This window comes from Malaclemys terrapin, chromosome 1 (genome assembly GCF_027887155.1).
Source record: "Malaclemys terrapin pileata isolate rMalTer1 chromosome 1, rMalTer1.hap1, whole genome shotgun sequence".
NCBI classification, from domain to species: Eukaryota; Metazoa; Chordata; order Testudines; family Emydidae; genus Malaclemys; species Malaclemys terrapin.
This window is the reverse complement of record NC_071505.1, coordinates 215,359,726-215,384,528: the sequence shown is the minus strand read 5'-3', so window position 1 is coordinate 215,384,528 and position 24,803 is coordinate 215,359,726. Positions and strand designations below refer to the sequence as shown.

Sequence of the window (24,803 nt, the reverse complement as noted above, 5' to 3'; positions counted from 1 at the left end):
CACATTGTTGTCTTGCTTGTGTTCTTTATTATATTACTAATTACTAGTAGTATAGTAGTGACTTCGGGCCCCTAGAGAAGACTGCCCCCCCTCATGGTGAGCACCACTATATGTATATATTAAAAAACAGTCCTCTTGCCTCTATAGAGAAAAGAGAAAGGCTGGGGAAAAGAAAGTGCTCTTTCTATTTTACAGATGAGGAATGGCAGCAAAAAGATTAAATAATTTAGATCCACTATTAGCCAAAATAAATCAACACCACCTTCAGAGTAGGGAGCCGGCCAATCTTCCTTGGGAGGAGGAAGTTCCCCCAATCCTGAAAAAGCCAACATTATGTATAAGACTCCCAACTATTGTCCTGTCTCCAGCCTCCCATTTCTACGTCAAACTAACAACAAAATGACAATAAAGCATCAACAAGAAAAATATGTAGGGCTTGCTGCAAGATCCTCCTCTTTAACAAAGCATTTCCATTACAACTAAATGATGATTGAAAATTAAATGATATCCTATTTACCATCTCCAAGCACAGCCTCTTTCACTGGGAAAGAAGAGCAGAAGAAAACTCCCTGTAATTCCTAAGGGATCTTACTGTCCAGCTTTACGTTATCTAGCAAGCCTTCAGATACTATGGTGATGGATGCCACAGTGAACCCTAAGAGACTGCGAGCTGAGCACATGGCAGAGCCTGGCTCATGGGCTGCAGTAGTGCTTATGTCACATTGAGCCATTGCCAAGTAGAGCCGTGGCTCCAGGATCAGAGGACAATGCCCAATATTTATTATTTGTATTACAGTAGCACCTACAGACCCCCTGCCCAGCAAGGCCCATGGCGCTGGAGGCTGTACAAACCACACTTATTCCAAGCCTGCCCACCAGGAGAACCACTGTGAAGTGAAGCTCTGCACCAAGAAGCAATCTGTTAAGTCCCCCCTTAGCAGCCTCTCTCCTTCACACCATTTCTACAGCTGTGTACCAGGTGGCAGGAGTTAGCCTTAAATGTATTGGAAAGGGAAAAAAACTCTTAGGTCTCAATGTTTGAAATAATCAGAATTTGGGAAGGGTGAGAAGACATCCAAGAAACTAAAGGGCCTTGATCCTGCTTCCATTTTAATCAATGGGAATTTTGCTATTGATTTCACTGGGAGCAAGATTGGGCCCCAAATGAGAAAATAAAATGCAACAAGCCTAAGAAGAACATAAAGTCACCCTGGAAACTGGTCAATTGTTTTGTCTGAAAAGTACCATACTTGAATTATGGCACCGTTATTCCTGGGGTGGGTTACACATACTGAGATGCAACTGCTAGAAATTCACCGAGTCCCAGCCACAGTATGGCAGTAACAAACATTCATGGAACAAAGGTACATGAGATGAACTAAAAGCAGAAGAAATGAGAAAATCGAATCCATTAAGTAACGGGAAGACAAATATCACTTGGAACACTGCTATAACATAATTTTAAAAAGAGAGAACTCCAACGGCCTTATCCTAAAGCATCTCCCGGGCTTATTCATGCAAAGACATTCAACACAGTCTCTTCTTTGGGAAGAAGGGGAAAAACCCTTTCCTCCTTTTACAACAGATGCCTTACTCAGAGATACCACATGGGACTTGTGAGATGCCAAGAAATATTAAGAGGGGAAAAAAAGGCCTAACAGGGAGAGGATGGTGGCAAATCATATTTTTAGCCCCAAGCATTGTGGATTTTTAATATAAAACTAGGAGGACAGTATAAATCTGCCATTTTGTGCATGTCTGGTTTAACTATTGTGACCTGGTCATGGAACAGAGCTGAGTTAGAGAAAAATGTAATCTACACCAAAATAAAAATGTTACGTCAACATTTGTTAATGCTCCAAAAACAAATATATTATTGTGCTGTATATAATGCTTAATTTAAGGTTTTGGACTGTAAAAATTTCAGAATCCATAGTAATTGTATTAATTTTTAGTGAAATTGTTCATTAAACTATTTTTTCAGCTGTTCATTGTTTGTTTGCAAAAACATTAATTACATTCTAAACTTGGATAAATAAAAAAATCAAGGTACAGGACAGTTAGTTTTAAATAAAAATTAATTTGAATATCACTGTGAAAAAGTGAATTTCTGATACCTATCATCTTGGAAAAATCTGATCTGAATAAAGAAATTGGACATTGAAAATATTGTTGAAAAGTAAAAGATACAGACAACAAGATACTTCACATTACCTGTTTTTGCCTGCACTATTCCTAAGCCAGCAAGCAGCTCCTGACGGGGACCTTTAATATCACAGGTTGATTAGTGTAATGAAAGAAGACTGCTCTAACCAACAATAAAAGGACTGCATTGGGAGATAAGTGATGAGGTGGCACATGTATGGGGGGGAAAAGAGGCAGCTGAGGATAAAAGCAGCAGTAGTTCATCACATATCACATCTATATTTAGATTACTGGTCACAGTCTTCCTTATGGTCACTAAAATCTGTCTCTGCAGCACTTCAGCTAGAGATTTCCCTCTGTGACTCCCCCTATTACCTGCATCTCATTTTTTCACACCTTGGCTCATTTAAATTCCTATTCTGATAGTCTAGGAAGGTCTGGATGAGAAAGAAACTTAATTTTTTTTCCTGTCATTGTCTGCATGAAGGATGCTACTCACTCTTCGCAGATGAAGCTACTTAATTATATAGTTATCAATTTCCAGACAGGCTTGTTTCCAACTGAATTTTAAAAATCCTCTCACTAAACTTATTAAGGAAGCATTTCAATTGCTGCCGTATTGTGTGTTCTTTTGTGCAGGGAAAGGTGACTGCCTCATAAAACAGATACAAGATGTATTATGTTGTCTAGACAATTGTAACGGATGTGTGATGAACTTGAGCACACAAATGTCCAACAGAAACTTCCCTCTTACTATGAAGTTCTACAGCAGCTTGAAGACTGTTCTGATGATCCCAGGTTAGTTTCCACCTAATTCAACCTTAAAACCCCCAAACTGCTAGTTACAATGCAGAACACTACACTAAGTGTGGTAGGGATGTCTTACAACAGTTACAATCAAACAAGGGTTCTGAGGGTTACACATTGAAAAAATCATCAGTGTGAGCTAAACATGTACAAAATTGCAAAGCGAAATACAAAAAACACATTGAATGATAGTGTTACTATTTTATAAAGTCTGCCAAACCTAGGATGATGGAACTCAGGATTAGTTAATGTTAACTAGTCAACCAGACACTGGTGCAAAATTTCTCTCTCTCTTTTTCTCATATACCTCCCGACATCCACTATCCTGAAAGAGTCAAACATGGGAAATACCAGCAATAAGACCAACACCCAAGGGTGTTATAAACTATAGTTTATCTGGTTAAACAACATTTTGTTTTAGACAATCAATAGTTAGCTCTTCCCTCTCCATTTTACCTTTTTTATTACCTCTTTCTTAGGGCAGGATCCAATGCCTATCAAAATCTGTGGTAATCTCTGACTTTCATGATGCTGGATAAGGCCCTTAAAATGTAAATTCTTTGGAACACAGATTCATGTGTATGGAAACATATATCACACTGTGAGCGCTACTATAAATTTATGATGGATATCCCTCATTTTATACCTGAATTTATCTCCATGCTATATACATCATGTGCTATTTCTACTTCGTCCTATGATAAATGATTTACATCAGAAATGTTAAACTACTTAATCAACCTGTAGAAAAATGTATTTAGACCAAGATAATACCATAATATTTCATGCTAATTTCTAAAGTCTCTGCTTGCTCTTGTATCCTTCACTTTAAATCTGTCAGACATTTTTGCCCTGACAGATTACAAAGTATATGATCTTGGCATCCAAGATTAAAAAGACTGCTATACTAATTAGGAAACTTGAAGTCGTTCCTAATATTTCAGAATTAAAACACACTGACTACAAATTGCCTAGTACAATTACTTTCATCTTCAAAACGTGCAGCATAACTAGAACTACTACTTTCCCTTTTTTAAGAAGGCTTGAAAGTGATACGATGGTAATGAATAATCTACCTTGAAAGTAAGCAATATGAAATTTTTGTTTATCTACCTAAGCTATCTAGATGTTCACTTTGACAGACATTGCAACCCCATGCAGTATCTTTGGGGACCACTGTACTAAATTTATGAATGACTCATTAAGATTGTGTTGTACTACATGGATTATGGTGAGTCACTGAAACTAAACAATTCTAGAGAGGTAGTACCCTCTTCATTTTGATTCAGCAAATGGGCATGACTCTCTGTCCAAGGGGAGGGCCCAACCCTTGTTAAATGGGACGTTGGCCTACCTACCAGACTCCCCATATGGAAGATGGGTGATTTCAGGTATGTTTAGTATGGATTTAAAATCTGTTGGGTTTTTTTTTAATATTGTAGGGAGGTAGAGTGGCCTCCCTCTGATGCTGACAGGCAGAAACCACTAACCTGGGTGGGCAGAGCCAGGCCAGGCCTGCCCCTTGTGTCAGAAGCGGAGGAGTGGAACAGGAAGTGTAAGAGGCGGGGCCTCCTGCTCAGTTGAGGGAGATCCAGGGAAGGAGTTGGACACTGCTGCCAGCCCCTGAACTGTTTCAACCCCTGCCTCTGGAGGAATATCCGGAGGAGCTGCTGCCCGGTAAATGCTCTGAGCCCGTAAGTGATGAAGCCCTACAAACAGGTGAGAGTAGGAAGTAGCCCAAGGAAACCAGACATTAGTCCAGTTATGTTTGCTGAAGCTATGGTTAGTGTGTTTCGGCAGCATCCTCGCTGACCCAGTGGCCCAGATTCCCAGCCACTGTTAGTGTCCTGGGCTGGGACTCAGAGGAATAGGGTGGGCCCAGCTCCCCCTAGTGCCTGCTGCCAACCCCATTCCTGGGATGGCAGCCAACCCACAGTAGGCCAGATGGCCTGCATTTGTTCACTGTCTTTCCCAGACAGAGAGTTGGGTCATAGACTGCTTCTGCTCAGCCCCACCCAGAAAGCTGTGCCTGCCCCAGCCAGAGAGCTGGCTACAGACTGTTATTGGTGCTAATCCCCTATTGGTCAGCTCTCAGTCACTTGGTGGTATGGCAAAATGGAGCAGCCTCCCTGACTTTGACAGGAACTACTCCAAGCTACTACTTATGTTTTCTTTGTAATGCTTTTAACCTATGAATAAATGTGCTTGCTGGGAATAGCTGTGTGGTCACTGGTAAAAAACTGTCCTTGTCCTCTGAGATAACATAACATACACGCTGGCCTTTAAGGCAGACTGGCTTCTTAGGGATATCAGAGTGGATGGCAGGGGGCTGTGCAGCCCTAAAGCCACTGGTAAGAAGGGAGTGAAACAAGGGTCCCTATCCAAGGGCAAGTCATGGTTGGGGACTTGACTGGGCAAACCTGCAGTGGATCACAGGAGGGAGGGGGAAATGAGAGCAGTTACCCTGAAACTATGACATGGATATACTGAGTATGTCTAATATATTGAAATTATACTGTACATGTTTACATCTGTCATCCCTGAAGCCAAAAATTTAAATCATAGACCAATTTTTCCAACAACTTTTTGTTTGCTGATGTTGTTTCCCATTCTGGGCAGCAAGAAAAGTTAATTCATTTAATATAGCTGCAATGATCTTTTGGCTCACTTTTAAAATAAAATAAGTCTCTTGCCAAATTTTCCCAAGCAACCCCTGTCCATTTGTGACTGTAACTATCAAAAGATGCCACACTTGACCTATTTTAGAAATGTTCTTAAGAATACCAAAATCACCATCTTTGGTAAGACCAAAAGCAAAAGATTTTATGAATGTTCCAAGCCTGATATATGACAAATCAGACTATTATCTACTGTACTTCCAGAGTTCAAATGATTTGATGAATTTTACTTTTATTTGCTGAATAATGTATTATGTGAGGCTTAGGCTCTAACAACAAAACCTCAGAAAGATGCTTTACAAATGTATTGCCTCACAGCCTCAACTGTAACTAACTAGAGTTGTCAATGCCGGAGCTCTTGAGCAGTCTAAGTTATCACTAATGCTGCTTCTCAAGGAAATTATACTGATTTGAGAACATTGTTCAGCTGCCACCTAAATATCTTCTGAAGAAAGTCTTCTGCAGAAATTAACTGGGTACAAACATAGTTGTCTGTTTTTAAGAAGGCCTGAAGTGTTTCCGTGAAGGTCCTTGCTACAAACTGAACTGACTGAAGGACCTCAGTGAGGAAAAAAATTACCACCTCCAAGGAAAAAGACTTGAGACTCTGAGGGTATGTCTACACTACCCATGTTACAGCACGGCCGTGGCAATGCTATGACGTGGGCAGTGTAGACCCGCTTTATCACCACGGCAGAACTCTACTGACAATTAAAAAAACCCACCCCCAACGAGCTTTATTGCCGGTAGCGAAAGTGCTGTCTATGCTGGTGCTTTTCAGCGCTACTTTTGTCACTCAGGGGTGTGTTTTTTTAACACCCTTGAACGACAAAAGTTTTAGCGCTGAAAGTAGCAATGTAGACACAGCCTAAGTCTAGCAATTTGTTTCTTATGACTCTGGGCAAGCTAAAATTCCAGCTCCTGCTTTTCTCATGAACCAGGACTACAGATTGTGAAGATGTAAAAAATAAAACCTTATGTGAAATAATATTGTACAAGCTATTACATTTGTAATTCACCATGATGGTTTTATATGTGCTCTCCTGTTGCTGCATTGAAATGTAGTCCTTTAATTTGATTTGAAAGCAGTTTTTTGAAGTAAAAATCAGAGCATTTTAAGATTATTACACTACATCCTGGATTAGGTGGATCCCTATTGGACAACCCAATCTGGCTACTTAGGCTGTAAACTTTTTGGGCGGGGACTGTCCTTTTGTTCTGTGTACATCACCTATCACAACAGGTCCATGACAGGAACACCTATGTGCCATGAAAATGCAAATAGTAATACGACCACCATTGAAGTCCCCATGTACTTCACTGATAGCACTAACTACGCGATTCTGTTTTTTAATGAAATAATTTAATCAAATTAACTGCAGTCCAAAAAAAGTTAGAAAACAGCTAAAAGATACCAGTGCACGATAAAAGCCACCAAGCTCACTGGATCATACACAGCTATTTACAATACTGATGTAGCATTAATGAAGTTACAGTAAAATGGTAGCTTGTAGAAGATCAATTCCTGAAAAATAAAACTTTAACAGTGATAACATTTTAATATCTTATCATAATGAGCTGCATATATTCTAGTTTGCAGCTGTAGCTTACTTGAGTTTAATACAGCCTTGGGATGATTTAAAGGGCTAAATTCAACCCTGCACTAAGCCCATTTATGGCAATGACAGTTACCCCTGAGATGAATTTAGCCCTAAGGGGTAAAACCTTCTGATACACAAGTACGGTCTATTTGAAGAGTCTTAAAGCAAACAGTGATTTAGGCCAGACAGTCATTTTTGATATTTATCCAAGGCACTTATGTATGATAGGTCTGCCAGACATTCTTTGCCATTCACCATCCTGACTGAGACCTGATCTACACTACATGGTTAGATAAACATAAGCTGCCTTGTGTTGACCTAGCTGTGATAGCTTCCTCACTTAAATTTGGCTCCCGGTGACAAAAATGGCTCTCTATGCCGATTTAGTACCACCTTCTCCCCAAGGGGCTTAAAGTCACAGTTGATGTAATTAAGTCGACGCAAGTGTCAGTGTAGACACTGAAATGCTTACATGAACCATTACTGGCTTTCAGGAACTGTCCCACAATGCCCATGCTGACAATACAATTGATACAAATGCTCCTGGTGAGGAGGCACACTGCTGACACAAGGAGCCAAGTGTGTGCACACAAAAGCGATTTAATAACTGTGGTGGCTATATGCCAACATAAGTTAGGTCGATATAATTTTGAAGTGTAGACATGGTCTTACGGTTCTTTGTCTGTGACTGTGTCCAGTCAGCATACTATTTAACCAGGAGCATCAGCTGCATTCACACTTCAGTGATGTGTAAAAGCACTTCACACATGGAACCATGCTAATTAATTGCAATTGCTAACAATTATGGGCTTGTCTACACTTAAAATACTACAGAAGCACAGCTCCGCTTCTGTAGCGCAACCATGTAGACACTACATACCTCCTCAAAAGGTGGTAGCTAGGTTGACAGAAGAATTCTTCCACCAACATAGCTCTGCCTAGGTAGGGACTTATGCCTTGTCTACACTACAGAGTTTTATCAACATGGTGGACTGTTGATCTGAGTAGTGAATCACATCATTATGCAGGTGTGGGATGATGAGCAGTGGCTGCAGAACTTTCAGATGTTGAAAGCCACCTTCCTGGAACTGTGTGCGAAGCTCGCTCCAGCCCTGCGGCGCAAGGACTCCAAAATGAGAGCTACCCTCTTGGTGGAGAAGCGCGTGGCGATCGTTGTGTGGAAGCTGGTGATTCCAGACTGCTACCGTCATTTGTTAAACAGTTTGGAGTCGGGAAGTCAACCATTAGGGCTGTGGTAATGCAAGTGTGCAGAGCCATTAATTGCATTCTATGAAGGACTGTGACTCTTGGCCATGTGTGTGAAATATTGGATGGCTTTGTGGCAATGGAATTCCCTAACTGCAGCGGGGCAATAGATGGCACACGTATTTCAGTTTTGGCCCCAAACCATCTTGCGACAGAGTATATCAATAAAAAGGGATACTTCTCTATGGTATTGCAGGCACTTGTGGATCACTGTAGGCGTTTCACTGACATCAACGTGGAGTGGTCCGGGAAGGTGCATGATGCATGTATCTTCAGGAACACCTGTACAGAAAGTTACAAGCACAGACTTTCTTTCCAGACCAGAAGATTCCAGTGGGGGATGATGACATGCCTATAGTGATCCTGGGAGACCTGGCGTACCCCTTGTGACGTTGCACTCTATATGATTTTATGAAAATATGCTAGTGAGTGTGAATATAATGTAACTGGAATATGCTTCATGCAAAAGGTCTCTTGTAAGGTATCATTACAAAGCTTATAATCTACTGAGTGTGGTCATCCTATTTGTATAAATGTATCACTCTTGTATCTGAAACTAGAAATATGAAATATAATTCTGAGGTCCTATTGTGATTATGCAAAGTGTGGGCCATTAGTGGTGGCTTGGAATCTTGATGGCATCCATTAACCAGGACAATTGACAGTAGATGGCTCTGTTTACTTGCAAGTCTTCCTGTATACCTGTGTGCTGGCAAGTGGGTAATGAAGTCTTACAGTGACATGTGATCATGTCACCTGAACCGGAATCCATCTTAAACCTGGTGCTTTTCCATTTAGAAGGAGGGGTGGGAACCCAGAGAGGGACAAAGGATTTCCGTCTCGTGCAGAAAATATATAAATGGGTGAAACAGAACAAAGAGGGCTGCAGTCATGAGAAATCCCCTAGATACCACCTGAGCTAGAACAAGGACTGTACCAGGGGAAACGATTGGGCCCAGACTAGAAAGGCATCCAGTCTGTGATAGAAGCTTATTGAAACATCTCTGAGGGTGAGATTTTATCTGTAATCAGTTTTCTTACTGTATTAGGCTTAGACTTGTGTGTTTTATTTTATTTTACTTGGTAATTCATTTTGTTCTGTCTGCTATTACTTGGAACCACTTAAATCATACTTTTTGTATTTAACAAAATCACTTTTTACTTATTAATTAACCCAGAGTATGTATTAATACCAGGGGGAGGGGCAAAGAGCTGAGCATATCTCTATCAGTGTTATAGGGGGCGAAAAATTGATGAGTTTACCCGTATAAGCTTTAACAGGGTAAAACAGATTTATTTGGGGTTTGGACCCCATTGGGAGTTGGGTATCTGAGTGCTGGAGACAGGAGCACTTCTTAAGCTGTTTTCAGTTAAGCCTGCAGCTTGTGGGGGATGTGGTTCAGACTTGGATCTGTGTTTGCAGCAGGCAAGCATGTCTGGCTCAAACAAGGCAAGGCACTGAAGGCCCAAGCTGGCAGGGAAAACAGGCTCAGAGGTAGTCTAGGCACATCTGGTGCCAGTCCCAAAGGGGATTCTATGATCCAACCCATCACACCCCTTACAGCCCATGGCTCATGAAAGCTTACACGGGAAACCTGGACAACAGCAAAGAGCACTTCAACAGGTTGAGCAGGTGCAGAATGACTGTAGAATGTGCCTTTGGCAGATTAAAAGCAAGCTAACAGAGTCAGACCTTAATGAGAAAATATTCCCATAGTCATAGCAGCCTACTGCACACTCCATGATATTTGTGAGGATAAGGGTGAAAAGTTTTCCCTGGGGTGGAGCGCGGAGACAGATCACCCAGCTGCTGAATTTGAGCAGCCAGATACCAGGTCTATTAGAGTGGCCCAACGGGGGGCTACATTTTAACCACCACGTGTAAGAGACAAATAGAGATGGCTTATCTTTCAGAGAATTTGTTTTTATTAAATACCAATTAAAACACACACACACACACACAAAAGACTTGGTGGGAAGGGAGATAGGAGTGCAGGGCAGTGTAGGCTCTCATAGCTGTGTGTAAGTCCAACTATCATTCTGGAAGCTGTCCGAAAGGATGGAGTGAATGGGATACTGAGACATTTGAGAAGTTGCAAGGAATCTGTGGGGCAGTTTGGGGAGGGCACGGAAAGCAGTTGTGTATCAGCTGTGGGGGGTGGTGAGCATGCATGTCTTCTGCCTGCAGTGTGATTATGGACTTCAACATCTGTTTGCTCCTCCACCACTTCTATCATCCACTCCTGACCCTTTACAATGCACTCCTCACTCTCCTTTCTGTCTTGCCTTGCTATTTTAAATTTTTCTTTCAGGGTCTCTCACCAGTCCCTGCATTCTCTTTTTTTTGGCCTCTGAGTATTGGCGCACTTCTCAGAACATGTCTTTCTTGTTCTGCCTTGGTTGCTTCCTTATTTGGCAGAGGTACTCCACCAATGTGTAGACGGTTCCCCTATAAGCCATATCTGCGTAAGCATAAGAAATAATACACAGAAGCATGACTGTTAGTTCACACACAGCATTGAATCATCATAGTAAAATACACCTCCACGTTTAACATATGAATCACTTTTTCTCTGTCCCTTGACAAGCACACATCTCGGTGAACACCCTAAACATGGTGAGTTCGGCCGAGAGAGGAATGGGGTGGGTTGGGCATTCAAGATGGGGCAAGGGTCTAGGTGGTATTTTAAGGCGATCACTGCAGGCGACTAGGGACAATATTGTAAATTCTGCCATAATTTTCCACAGGTGGGGGTCAGTGAAGGCGATATCTTACTCCTGAAGGTAAGTAAGGATGCAAAGATGAAGCATTCAGCTTCAGACACAGTCCCTATGCTGCTTGCCTGTGTGCTTTAGTCCCTGCACAAGTGATTGCCAGTTGGCGCAGTAAAGTTTCCTACAATGGGGGAAGGAGCAAAGCAGCTCTGCCAAGGAATCTTCGACAGAGAATTGGCAAGCACCTCCAGGAAAGTTTCCTAGAGATCTCGCTAGGATTCCTGTGAAATCTCGGTGTGCATTAACAAAATGTTCCACTGCACCGCTTAGCTGCAGAGGGTAATGTGAAGCACTTGCAAACACAGCTAATCTTGTACATTTCTATCCTTTCACTCACTTCTAGAATATACAGAGCAAAGGACAGCTCTACCTCATAACTGAGCATCATCAACTCAAAAAGATCACTTACCCAGAGCTCTCCCCTCCCGCATCATGCGCGCAAGAGAGGGACTGCTGGGACTGGCTAGACCCCTCTGGAGTGGAAAAGAGGTCCTGACTCGCCATACCATCGGATGACCCTGTTGTGGGCTCCACTTTGTCCTCCAACTCGACCTCCCCGCCCATGACTTCATCCTTGGGGTTGAGTCTGCTGTCTGCCACCACCTCCAGCCACCTCCACCACCTCCATGGGGCTCCTGGCGGTGTAGGTGTGATCACCGTCAAGGATGGCATCCAGCTTCTTCTAGAAGTGGCAGGTCTTTGGCGCAGCACAGAGCGACAGTTTTGCCTCCCTTGCCTTTTGGCATGCCTGCCTCAGCTCCTTTATCTTTGCACGGCACTGATGCATGTCCCGCATAGCCCTTATCACACAAGCCACAAGAAATCTGACCATAAGTATCAAAATTTCTACGGGTGGAGCAGAGCTGGGACTGCACAACCTCTTCTCCCCACCGTGCCAGCATATCCAACAACCCAGGTGTCCTCCAAGCGGGAAAGCGTTTGCTGCATGGAGCCGCCATGGTCAATTGGGAAGATGCGATGTGAGCTGTCCACACCGAGCAAACAGGAAGTGGCATTTCAAAAATTCCCTGGTCTTAAAAGGGGGAAGGACAGATGCCCATTTACCTGGGTGCAGGGCAGCAGAGTTTGAACTGCTGACCGGAGCAATCAGGATGGGCATTGTGGGACACCTCCTGGAGACCAGTTATAGCAATGTAACCAAGCGCAGTGTCTACACTGACTTTTGTTGATATAACTTTGCCAAAAAAAAGTTCTATGCTTTATTTTGTCAATAAAGCAGACGAATGTTGTGGGTAAAAGGAGCATTGTACACCTTCACTGTGTTGTTGATGAAAACTGACTTTTGTCAACAAAACTGTGTAGTGTAGACAGGGCCTTAGGTTGGCTTAATTATGCCACTCAGGAGTGTGAATTTAATTGATCTAATTTTTCTAGTGTAGATCAGGCCTCAATGTAAAAAAAGCTCCACGCTTCAGCCCTACAACATGCAACAAAAAAAGACAGAAGATGAAACAAATTAGGTGATAAAGAAAAAGGAAGAAAGGACCTTTCACAAGCATTAAAAAAATGAAGCTTCACAACACTTCTGTAAAACCATGAAAATTCTTTCCTGATTCAAAGATTGGGATATTGAAACACAGTGTTTTAAAGGAGTCATCTTTCAAATGTGCCCAAATTCCAGGGATCCAAAGGGGGGTGAGAAAGTGAAAAACGGGTATTTCTCCAGCAGATATTTGCTAGTTAACAGCATATGTCAAATCAGCAAGCTGTTGTCTGCGCCATAATTTTTCCTTTGGGAAATAGCACATCACATTCCTTTTGATTTCTCTTAGGGAAATAGGGAAATACAGCCTCTTTCCTACCAAATATACTTAGTAGTAGCCAGCACCCCCAGATTATCATAGCTCAGATTAGTTTAGTTCTGAATTTCTTTCCAGCCACACATTCAAAGGGTTTCCCTTGATCATAATCTCCTCTTTGGTCCACTACTGCAGGAAGGATTTAGGTCTGAATATAGACTATCAGGTCGCTATATATTAGGTCTGAATATAGAAAAAAGATCTTTGATTCTAAGTCCTATGAACGTGGGATCAGTTTGCTTGCAGTTGCATCTTCAGATGACGGAGGTGCCATAGATCAAGATAAAAGACGGTTACTCACCGTTGTAACTGTTGTTCTTCGAGATGTGTTGCTCATATCCATTCCATTAGGTGTGTGCGCGCCGCGTGCACGATCGTCGGAAGATTTTCTACCCTAGCAACACCGGCGGGTCGGCTGTGGAGCCCCCTAGAGTGGCGCCTTCATGGCGCTAAATATATACCCCAGCCGACCCGGCGCCCCCTCAGTTCCTTCTTGCCGGCTACTCCGACAGTGGGGACGGGGGGTGGGTTTGGAATGGATATGAGCAACACATCTCGAAGAACAACAGTTACAACGGTGAGTAACCGTCTTTTCTTCTTCGAGTGCTTGCTCATATCCATTCCATTAGGTGACTCCCAAGCCCAACTTAGGTGGTGGGGTCGGAGTGAGACATTGCTGTGTGCAAAACCGCTGACCCGAATGCAGCATCGTCTCTGGACTGCTGCACTAGTGCATAGTGAGCTGTAAACATGTGGACTGATGACCAAACCGCCGCTCTACAAATGTCCTGTATCGGAACATGTGCCAGGAAAGCAGTCGAGGAGGCTTGGGCCCTCGTGGAGTGAGCGGTGAGGTGCGGTGCTGAGACGCCTGCCAGGTCATAGCAAGTCCGGATGCAAGACGTAATCCAGGAGGATAGGCGTTGTGAGGAGACCGGTGAGCCTTTCATTCGGTCGGCCACTGCAACGAAGAGTTGCGTCGTCTTTCTAAAGTGCTTTGTGCGGTCAATATAGAAGGCCAGGGCCCTTCGTACGTCCAGGGAATGCAAACGTTGATCCTGGCGAGTGGCATGTGGTTTGGGATAAAAGACCGGGAGAAATATGTCCTGGTTGATATGAAATGGAGAAACCACCTTAGGGAGAAAGGCAGGATGTGGACGAAGCTGCACTTTATCCTTATGGAAAACTGTATAAGGGGGCTCGGATGTAAGCGCCCTGAGTTCAGAAACGCGCCTTGCTGAGGTAATGGCTACGAGGAAGGCTGTCTTCCAGGATAGATACAAAAGTGAACAGGTGGCTAGTGGTTCAAATGGAGGACATGTCAGTCTGGAGAGAACCAGATTAAGGTCCCACGTCGGGACGGGCTGACGCTGTTGTGGGTACGTCCGGTCTAAGCCCTTGAGGAATCTAACGACCATCGGGTTAGAGAATACCGAGGACGTGAATTCCCCTGGGTGAAAGGCTGATATAGCAGCCAGGTGAACTCTAATTGAAGATATCGCCAACCCTTGCTGTTTTAGGGAGAGGAGATATTCCAATATGAGAGGAATAGGTGCCTGCAACGGGGGCATCATTGTTGTTCGCACCAACATGAGAACCGTTTCCACTTGGCCAGGTACGTAGTCCGTGTTGAGGGCTTCCTACTGCTCAGCAGAATCTGTTGGACAGAGTGCGAGCATTGCCGCTCTGCCTGGGTGAACCATGGAGCAGCCACGCTGTGAGGTGGAGTGATTGCAGGTCGGGGTGACGCAGCCGACCGTGGTCCTGAGAAATGAGATCCGGACATAATGGAAGCGGGATCGGTGTTTGAACCGAGAGTTCCAACAGTGTGGTGTACCAATGTTGTCTCGGCCACGCTGGAGCGATCAGAATTACCTGTGCCTGGTCTCTGCGCAATTTGAGCAGTACCTTGTGGACCAGAGGAAACGGAGGGAAGGCATAAAACAGGTGGTCTTTCCAGGGAAGGAGAAACGCATCCGAGAGGGAGCCCGGAGCTCGACCTTGTAGGGAGCAGAACACGTGGCACTTCCTGTTGTCTCGAGATGCAAACAGGTCTATCTGGGGAAACCCCCACCTCCGGAAGATGGAATGTATGATGTCCGGACGGATAGACCACTCGTGCGTCTGGAAGGACCTGCTGAGTCGGTCCGCTAGAGTGTTCTGGACTCCAGGGAGGAACGATGCCGTGAGATGGATTGAGTGGGCGATGCAGAAGTCCCACAGGCGAATGGCCTCTTGGCATAGAACTGACGAACGTGCTCCTCCTTGCTTGTTGATGTAAAACATGGCCGTGGTGTTGTCGATGAGAACTAACACACAACGGCCACGTAGTTGATTGAGAAATGCCTGGCACGCCAGGCGCACCGCCATCAGCTCCCGAACATTGATGTGCAGGGCTAACTGGGGTGCAGTCCACAGGCCCTGGGTATGGTGTTCGTTGAGATGGGCGCCCCAACCCAGAGATGAAGCGTCTGTGACCAGATGCAGAGAGGGTTGTGGGGCGTGAAATGGCATCCCTTCGCAGACCACATTGTGATCTAGCCACCAGGTGAGGGAGGTCAGGACCGAGTTCGGGACCGTGACCACCATGTTCAGGCTGTCCCGATGTGGACGGTATATTGATGACACCCAGGTCTGGAGTGGGCGAAGCCGAAGTCTGGCATGCCTGGTTACGTACGTGCAGGAAGCCATGTGACCCAGCAGGGTAAGGCACGACCTCACCGTGGTAGTTGGGAAGGCCTGTAGCCCTTGAATGAGGCTCGTGATGGTGCCAAAGCGGTTGTCTGGCAGGATGGCTTGTGCACGTCTGGAGTCTAGAACTGCGCCGATGAAATCTATTCTCTGGGTAGGTTCTAGAGTGGATTTGTCCTTGTTGAGTAGGATGCCCAACTCGTTGAATGTGTGCACTATTCTGTGGACGTGAGCTTGAACTTGCTCTTTGGTGCGACCGCGTACCAGCCAGTCGTCTAGGTACGGGAACACCTGTATCTCCTGCCGACGAAGGTACGCTGCCACGACAGCCATACATTTCGTGAACACTCTTGGGGCCGAGGATAGGCCGAAAGGAAGGACTGCAAATTGGTAGTGCACCGTGTTTACCACGAATCGCAGGAAGCGTCTGTGAGGTGGGTAAATTGAGATGTGAAAGTATGCGTCTTTCATGTCGAGGGCGGCGAACCAGTCTCCAGGATCGAGGGAAGGGATAATGGCCCCCAAAGAGATCATGCGGAACTTCAACTTTACTACGAATTTGTTGAGTCCGCGCAAGTCCAAGATGGGCCGCAGACCTGCTTTGGACTTGGGGATCAGGAAGTAACGGGAATAAAATCCCCTGCCCCTTAACTCTATCGGAACCTCCTCTATGGCCCCCATGGCCAGGAGCGTAGAAACCTCCTGTATAAGAAGTTGCTCGTGAGAAGGGTCCCTGAAGAGGGACGGGGAAGGGGGGTGGGAGGGGGGGATAGAAGAAAACTGGATAGCGTATCCCTTCTCCACCGTGCGGAGGACCCAGCGGTCCGAAGTTATAAGGGACCAAGCACGGTGGAAGTGGGAGAGGCGATCCCGGAAGGAGGGGGCTGGATCCTGGGGGATGACTGGGGCGCCGTCCTCGACCGCACCTTCAAAAGTTCTGCCTGGGGCCTGAAGGTGGTCTAGGTGGCCCTTGGTTTTGGCCGGGTTGAGGGCCGGTCCACCTTCTTCTACCACCTCGCCCTCGCCTCCGGGTCGAGTCCTGTCTCTGACGAGGCGGGGGGGGGGGGGGTAGAAGCGCTGAGGCTGCGGCCTAAATGGTCTGCGCTGAGGGCCCACAACATGCATCCCCAGGGAGCGCATGATTGTTCTCGAGTCCTTGAGGCTCTGCAGGCGAGAGTCCGTCTTGTCCGAGAACAATCCATGTCCCTCAAAGGGCAGATCCTGTAGGGTTTGCTGCAGCTCCGGAGGCAAACCCGAAACCTGAAGCCAGGAGATCCTGCGCATAGCGATACCCGAAGCCAGGGTCCTCGCAGCTGAGTCTGCTATGTCCAAGGAGGCCTGCAAGGAGGTCCGAGCCACCTTCTTGCCCTCCTCTACCATGGCTCCAAACTCTTCCCTGGACTCCTGGGGAATCAACTCCTTAAACTTCCCCATAGAGTTCCAGGAGTTAAAACTGTAGCGGCTCAGTAGCGCCTGTTGGTTCGCCGCTCTAAGTTGCAGCCCTCTGGCTGAGTAAACCTTACGGCCAAACAAATCGAGCCGCTTAGCCTCTTTTGATTTAGGCGCTGCAGCCTGCTGGCCGTGGCGCTCTCGTGCGTTCACTGATTCCACCACCAGTGAACACGGTTGGGGGTGGGTATACAAGTACCCGTAGTCCTTAGACGGGACAAAGTATTTCCTTTCCACCCCTCTCGCTGTGGGTGGGATAGAGGCAGGAGTTTGCCATATCGTATCCGCATTCGTTTGAATCGTGCGGATCAGGGGTAACGCCACCCTCGATGGGGCATCCGCTCCAAGGATATTCACGATCGGGTCGTGCACCTCCACTATCTCCTCCGCCTGCAGGTCCATATTACGGGCCATCCTGCGCAGAAGATCCTGGTGAGCCCGAAGATCTATTGGAGGTGGGCCTGTGCACGATGTGCCCGCCACTGCCTCATCCGGAGAAGAAGAGGAAGATGCCTCCGGTGGAACAGGATCCAAGGGCTGGTCCTGGTCTCCCTGTTCCTGGGCTGGAGCATCACCTGTGCCTGGGTCCAGGGCGTCAGGTGGTGCGGACCCAGAAGCCTCCATGCCCCCTGGCGGAGGCCGAGAAATGGTGGACTCCGGGGCCCCTCTGATGGAGTGACCGGAGCGAGAGGTCGAAGCAATTGGAGCCCCTTGCGCCTGATGGTACGCCCACGGGGTCCAAAACGACCAGTGAGATGGGCCATGAGAATGGTCCCCTGTCGTGTCCTGCCAATGTCCCAAGTCCTGTTCCTCGGCTTGCCCCTGAGGGGGGTATGCCGATCTCGAGAGGTCCTCCGAGGAGTGGGACACCGATCTCGATGGCCACGGCGGTGCCGAGAGCGTCGAGACGATTCCCATTGGCTGCGGTGCCGCACGGTGCCGGTCCGGAGATGATCTATCTCTACGCGGTGCCGGCGATCGGTGCCGGGACCGCGACCGGTGCCGATGACCTCGTCGGTGCCGGGAGTCGGATCTGGACCTCGACGAGGACCTGGAGTATGCCCGGTGCCGGGAGCGGCCTCTCGACGTCGAGCGTCGACCGTAGCGGTGCCGAGAACTACGTCTCGACGTTGATCGGTGCCGACGATCATAGCGGTGCCGAGACGTAGAGCGGTGCCGCGAAGAAGATCTTGGCCACGAGTACGACCGGTGCCGAGGCGATATTCGGTGCCGGGACTGCGAGCGGCGTGGGGACCTGCTTCGGGACCTGGATCGGTGCCGAGGTTCCAGCCCTTGCGATGGAGGGCGCATCAAGGCAGGTTTCCCCCTCGACTGGACCGGGCGAGTCAACGGTGCAGTCGGTGCCGGTGGTTGAGGCGGTGCCGGCTCCGTGAGAGCTATTAAGTCTCTCGCCGCCGCGAAGGTCTCTGGAGTCGACGGGAGGCACTGTATCACCGCCGGTCTCGGTGGAGACGCTATCTGCACCGGACTCAACGGCCTCGGCGCCGGAGTCGACGGTGCTGGAGGCACCTGTTTCCGGTGCTCCACCGGCGGACGCGGCTCTACCCCCGGCACTGGGGGAGCCGGCGTCTTCGGCACGGATGTCCCCGTCTTATGGGCTTTTTTATGCCCCGGGGATAATGACCGGCGCCGAGGCACTGCTTGCGGTGCCGACGAGGTCCGGTGCCGGGGAGGCTTGTCTGACGCCACTCGCGTGGTCGTCATAGCCGGTGCCGCCGGGGCACTGCGCACCGAGGTGCTAGGTGCCGGGGCCTGACTTGTAGATGGAGCGTCCGGACTAAGTGCCGCCTCCATCAGGAGTTGCCGGAGCCGAAAGTCCCGCTCCTTCTTGGTCCTTGGTCTGAAGGCCTTACAGATCTTGCACTTATCTGTTTGATGGGACTCTCCCAGGCACTTCAGACAGGAGTCGTGCGGGTCGCTCGTGGGCATAGGCTTAGCGCAGGAGGCGCACTGCTTGAAGCCGGGAGCGTTGGGCATGAGCCCGGCCCCGCGGCCGGGGGAGAAAGGGGGAGACGACCCCCTTAATCCCCTGAACTACTTAGAACAACTAGAACAACTTTTAAACTATTTAACTATAAACACTATAACTATAACTATAACTGTGATACAACAAACTAAGCTAGGGAGAGTGGAGAACAGCTAAGCAGCGCTCCACAGTTCCAACGACCGTCAGGGGCGGTAAGAAGGAACTGAGGGGGCGCCGGGTCGGCTGGGGTATATATTCAGCGCCATGAAGGCGCCACTCTAGGGGGCTCCACAGCCGACCCGCCGGTGTTGCTAGGGTAGAAAATCTTCCGACGATCGTGCACGCGGCGCGCACACACCTAATGGAATGGATATGAGCAAGCACTCGAAGAAGAACATGTTGATACAAGAGATCAAAGCAATTTCCATTCTCCAAAATCCCATGCAACTTTAAGACTTGGGATTAGATTTAAATCCAAGTCCTTGATATTTTCCTTAAATTTCATAAACATTCCTAGAAAAAAAACAGACCACGTGACCTAAACTGGTGGATGGACAATTTATCAACAGAAAGGCCGTGGATGACATTTCTCTGTATGCTGCAAATTACAACTGGGATTTTCAAAGGAGCCTAGGGGAGTTAAGCACCTAACTCCCCTAACTTTCAATGGAAGTTAGGTGCTTAACTCTTAGTCACCTTTTAAGATCCCAAGCTAAAGCTGTTGAGGAAAAGGCTGAAGTTGTCATTAAAATCAACTAAGAAACATATTTCTTATATCTAAATCTCTTGTTTCATATGATAATAACCCTGGGAATTGACTGGAAATGCAGCTTTCTTCTCATCATCTCCAATCTCACAGAAGTATTGCTTTAAAATGATGTTCCTAGCTATAAAAGATAGAAATGCAACTGTATGGAGAAAACCCTCCAATCTTCAAAGCCTTTTTAAAAAGACAGTATTATTTTTTCTACCTACCTAAGGTACTTAAATGACCCCCACTAAGTATCTGAGTGCTTCAATGCTTTTTGAACATCTTTTCATTTTATCATAATGAACATACATGAAGTTTCCATACAAGTTTTAACACATCTTATTCATAGCCTGTATTCGTTAGCCTTTATCCTCACAACATCCCTGTGAGCTAGAACAGTGGTGTTATCCCCATTTTACAGATGGGGAACTGAGGCACAGAAAGACTAAGTGACTTGTCCAAGGAAGTCTGTGACAGAGCAAGGAGTCCCAGGCTAGACCCATAACCACTGGATCACCTTTCCTCCCTAACCCTGTTTCAGTCTAACAAGTTATATTACACTAAGATTTTCTGTGACAACTCTTCCCAATTCTCATGCCAATCTTTAGTGGCTAGCCTTACCTCTGATTCTTACATTGTTGTCCTAAAAATGAAAAATGTTGGGAAAAGAACCATAAATGGTTACTTGTCTTCTTTGTTCTTTGTTCTACCAACTTTTCTACAGAAATGTGCTCTTCTTGTTTCTCATCCACTTAACACACACAGTGAAACCGTTCATTATTAGAACAAATTATTCAGTAACAGTAGAATGAATTTTAAAATGTGATTCCTCCTTATAAAAACTCCTTTCACACATCTTGAATCTGAGAGGAGTAAGATAATACAACCCAAATTGTTTTACAGCAAAACTTCAGATTTCAGATATCTTATAAGAGACCCCCTAGCATATCACAGATATTAAACATTAATATTCCTCTTTCATTTCACATACCTTGGCAAAGAAGGAAATGGGTATATAATGACAGAGAAAAGTTGGCTATTAGCTAAGGGAGCTCTCTATCTAGGTAGGTAAGCAGCAAACAAAATATTTGGAAGAGCCTAATAATATACAACTTCAAAAACAGAAAGTTTACAGCCCAAAGCAAATGCTACAGGTAAGCCTAGAGTTTGAATCCCTTGGAAACAATAAAGAAACTTTTATTGCATTTCCTACTTTAAAACAGTTTTTTGTTGTTCTTCAGAGCTCCATTCTATAACCTTGAGGTAAGGTGTTGATGCAAAGTTGAATATAAATTCCTATGAAATTCAATTAATACAGCTATCAACATTATTGAGACTACCAACAATATAAGTAAAAGGTCTAGATGAAGTCCAATATTCTTCAAAAGTACATAGAGAACTGAACATAACCAGATCTCTCACTGCCTGAGAATTTAAATGCAATTGGTTTTAATGGAATTTGTTTAGATTTGGTCGTTAACCATTATCAGAATTAGAGCAGGAATGATAAAGAAACAAATTATGGCATGTAAATGTCAGTCAAGAAGAGTTTCCAGAGCTACTGTGTGAACAAATAGTTGTGAACTACTGTAAATGAGCAATAATAATTTCTCAAAGAGACAACACAAAAATATATGATTGAGGTTAAGATTTTGTCAAGGTTATTTTTAGTAAAAGTCACGGACAGGTCACGGGCAATAAACAAAATTTCACAGGAGCCATGACCTGTCCGTGACTTTTACTAAAAATAATCAGGGGTCGGAGGAGCAATAACAACTGGAGCCCCATGGGGGGAGGAGAAGGGAGGGGCAGGGAGAAGAGATTGATAGCCTGAGCCCCACCACTACAGGAGAGGGATGGGACACAGACCCTACTCTAGGCTCAGGGGGAGGGAGGGCGCATACTCCAACCGCAGCTGCGGGGGAGGGGCACACAGCTACAGCCCCGGCTGTAGCCATGGGGTGCACAGTGCCATACGGGGTTGGGGGGCAGGCACACAGCCCTGACTTGGCCCTGGCCGCTGACAGCTGAAGCCAAAGAAGTCATGGAGGTCCACTAAAATCATGGAATCTGTGACTAAATCATATCCTTCGGTATGATACAGTGAAAACGTGTCACTATTTCATCTGCATCAGCTGTTTACATATCAAAATCCTAAAATCTGCATAAGATCAGTTGGTTCTTAAGTCCCAGCTGCTTAACAGCAGCAAAATTTGGGAAGATAGATTAAGCGTTATTACTGGTGGTTTTACCATTGTTGCCTGGTGGCTGTAGTGCATCTCCTGTTAAGCCACACCATCCGACTGGGAAGATATCTCGAGAATCATATTTGCACCAATAGTCAAATGCTCCCCGCCAGCCATCAAATGTAATGAAAACGTCATCTCCTCTAACATCTCCAATGGTCGCTGGGCAAATTAAATAAGGGTTCTTTTTGTCTACTGCTTCAAGTTTCATTCCAACTTTAAAATAGTCTGGAGCAGGTTTTGGTGGTTCCTGTCAAAATAAAATTGTAGAACATCTAGGTTTCCATGAATTCTTGAAAAACAGCTACTTTTCTCTAACATTCTAACTTCTCATACTGACTACTCCAAAAAGGTTATACAGTACACATTTAATACATATTACAAGTTTATTTTAAATTTTCTAGATTACCTAGGCTCAATTCTGCTCCTACTTATGTGACTGGGAGCAAGGTTATGCCGAGTCTACTTAAGCAGTTGACTGAGAAAATCTGATGTGTTCTACAGGAACGGTGGGATAGTGAACGTACACTAAAAATAAATGGCATAGTTTTATGTAGGGAGAGGACAGGATCAGAAAAATGTACTTCTATGAGGAACTGGATGTTTCTGGGGATTGATAATGGACTGGGGAACCTTTCAGCTCTTTATTACTTATCCAAATGCACATGCAAATCATTAACATCTGAAGGCTGTTTAGTGGCCTGTGTGAAATAAGTTGGTCTCGGACAAACAAAACAAAAATCAGCAACACAACGGTCCACAATGTAACTCTTGTCAGTCTCAGCAAAAAGGCCAAAGGATTGAAGGGAAACCAAATTACATCTCACCCTCAAGAGGTAGATCCTCCAGAAGAGGGCTGAGGCATATTGCTGGGACAGTATCGAGAAGCTTGCAGTGCCACTGCTTAGACCATAGCTATTTTATGAATGCATTCAAATCAATCAAAATGAATGGGGATTCATGAGCAAGAGCTTACAGGATCAAGCCCAATATACATTTTACTAAAGAAACTCATGCAAAGCCATTATCAGTACTAAGAAAGAAATCACTTAACTTCTCACTTTGATTTTAGCAAGCTCATAAGAATGGTAAGAGGACAAATCAAATCAACAGATCAGCTGAGTCATACTTGCATCCCTACATATTTTTTGCATAAAAACATTTCACACATTTTTTTTAAGATCCTCTTTTCTTCAGCATAAAGGCCATACTTCTAAAACTGATAGCATTTTTTTATTACTTTCAGCTAAGTCCCCACTACATTCTTAACAGCTCAACTGTGAAGTATGCGCCAAATAAAAATATTCAGCATAGACTCCCCATACGTTCCTGTGGCTCTCATTCTCCTTTACCAGTTTTAGCCCAACACATACACAGGCACATCATGAATATGTTACTGTCAACAAACGAGAGATGCATGACATCTTAAATCCATGAAAAAAACCAAGCTAACACAATTTTTTTCTAAATAATACAGCATACCTTAAAGGTCCAAACAGAGGAAAAGAGGTGCCCATCCATTTGGACTAGAAGATGATCATTTCCTGTCCAGTTTTGTGGCTTGCCAATCCACTTCAAAGTAATTTTAAATAACATTGTTGCCTTTCCATGCTGAAGAGAACAGTACAATATCCTGGCATCCTCAATAAAAATGTAATCATGGACCAGTTGATGGAAGCTTGTTTACTAGGAGCCCCTTTCTTCTTACCTTCTTAAAGAATGCTGCTGGTGCCATTTCAGCTCCATTTAGTGTTCTTAACAGAAACATTGGCCAAGATGATGCATTCATCTGGAAACCTAATTAACATAAATAGATTAGTTGTGTAAAAGATCCTAGACTCACATTTATAAAATATTAATATACAGGAAGAAGAAAGATGCAGAATTTACCCCACTACTGTCTAAAACCCTCTGGTTTGGACTTGGCTAGAAATAAATGTGGCCAAGACACATGAATGCATAGAGCAGCTGTTTACAGCAGTAAACACGTTGGATAGTATACTTCCTTTCAGGAGTGATTTGCCTGCAAAATCATTTATCATGGTTACTATATTAAGTGTGACTAGAGACATGCAAGCTGTAGTACTGCAGATTAAATCATTCTCTATATTCTCTGGTTCCAAACCATCTTCCTTGCATAGTACCAAGTTATATTTACTGGGCCAGTTTTCTTTCATTCTCAAATGACATCCTCTGGTCTAGCTTCTCTGTCCTCTAACTCTTATTTTTTATTAGACACATTTTCTTCTCCATTGAGGCTCTTTCACAAGATTCCTTCACAAAAAGAAACAAGGAAGTGCAAACAAATTTCAATGAAACAATACATCCTTTAATTACAAAGACAAGAGGACAAAACAGGGAATGGTAGAAATGAAACATCTCGGTAAGTGTATGCATCACATTGCAATTGCAGAAAGTGGAGAATGTTTCCATGCCAGTATTCTTCATTAAAAAAAATAAGTGAATACAATGCACAAAGAGTTACTATAACCCAAACCTGCTTTTATTAAAAACAACTTTATTTTATCAAAACAATTGTTTGGTGGAAATATTCTTCATTCCATGGCATTCTCCCTCAGAACCAAGT

The 24,803-nt window shown here is 45.1% G+C and overlaps 1 protein-coding gene across 7 annotated transcripts in view; it reads right to left on the bottom strand.

Moving 5' to 3' along the window:
- SCML2 (Scm polycomb group protein like 2) overlaps positions 1-24,803 on the bottom strand; it is a 129,670-nt gene that overhangs the window by 38,262 nt on the left and 66,605 nt on the right. For 6 of the 7 annotated variants that reach the window (XM_054006769.1, XM_054006759.1, XM_054006778.1 and 3 more), the window contains 2 exons: positions 23,925-24,013; positions 22,223-22,466 (listed from right to left, as the gene is read on the bottom strand). In XM_054006769.1, the coding sequence (XP_053862744.1) occupies positions 22,223-22,466; positions 23,925-24,013 (333 nt within the window). Of the gene's footprint in view, positions 1-22,222; positions 22,467-23,698; positions 24,014-24,803 lie in introns of those variants that run through there. The other variant, XM_054006807.1, reaches the window with a different exon arrangement.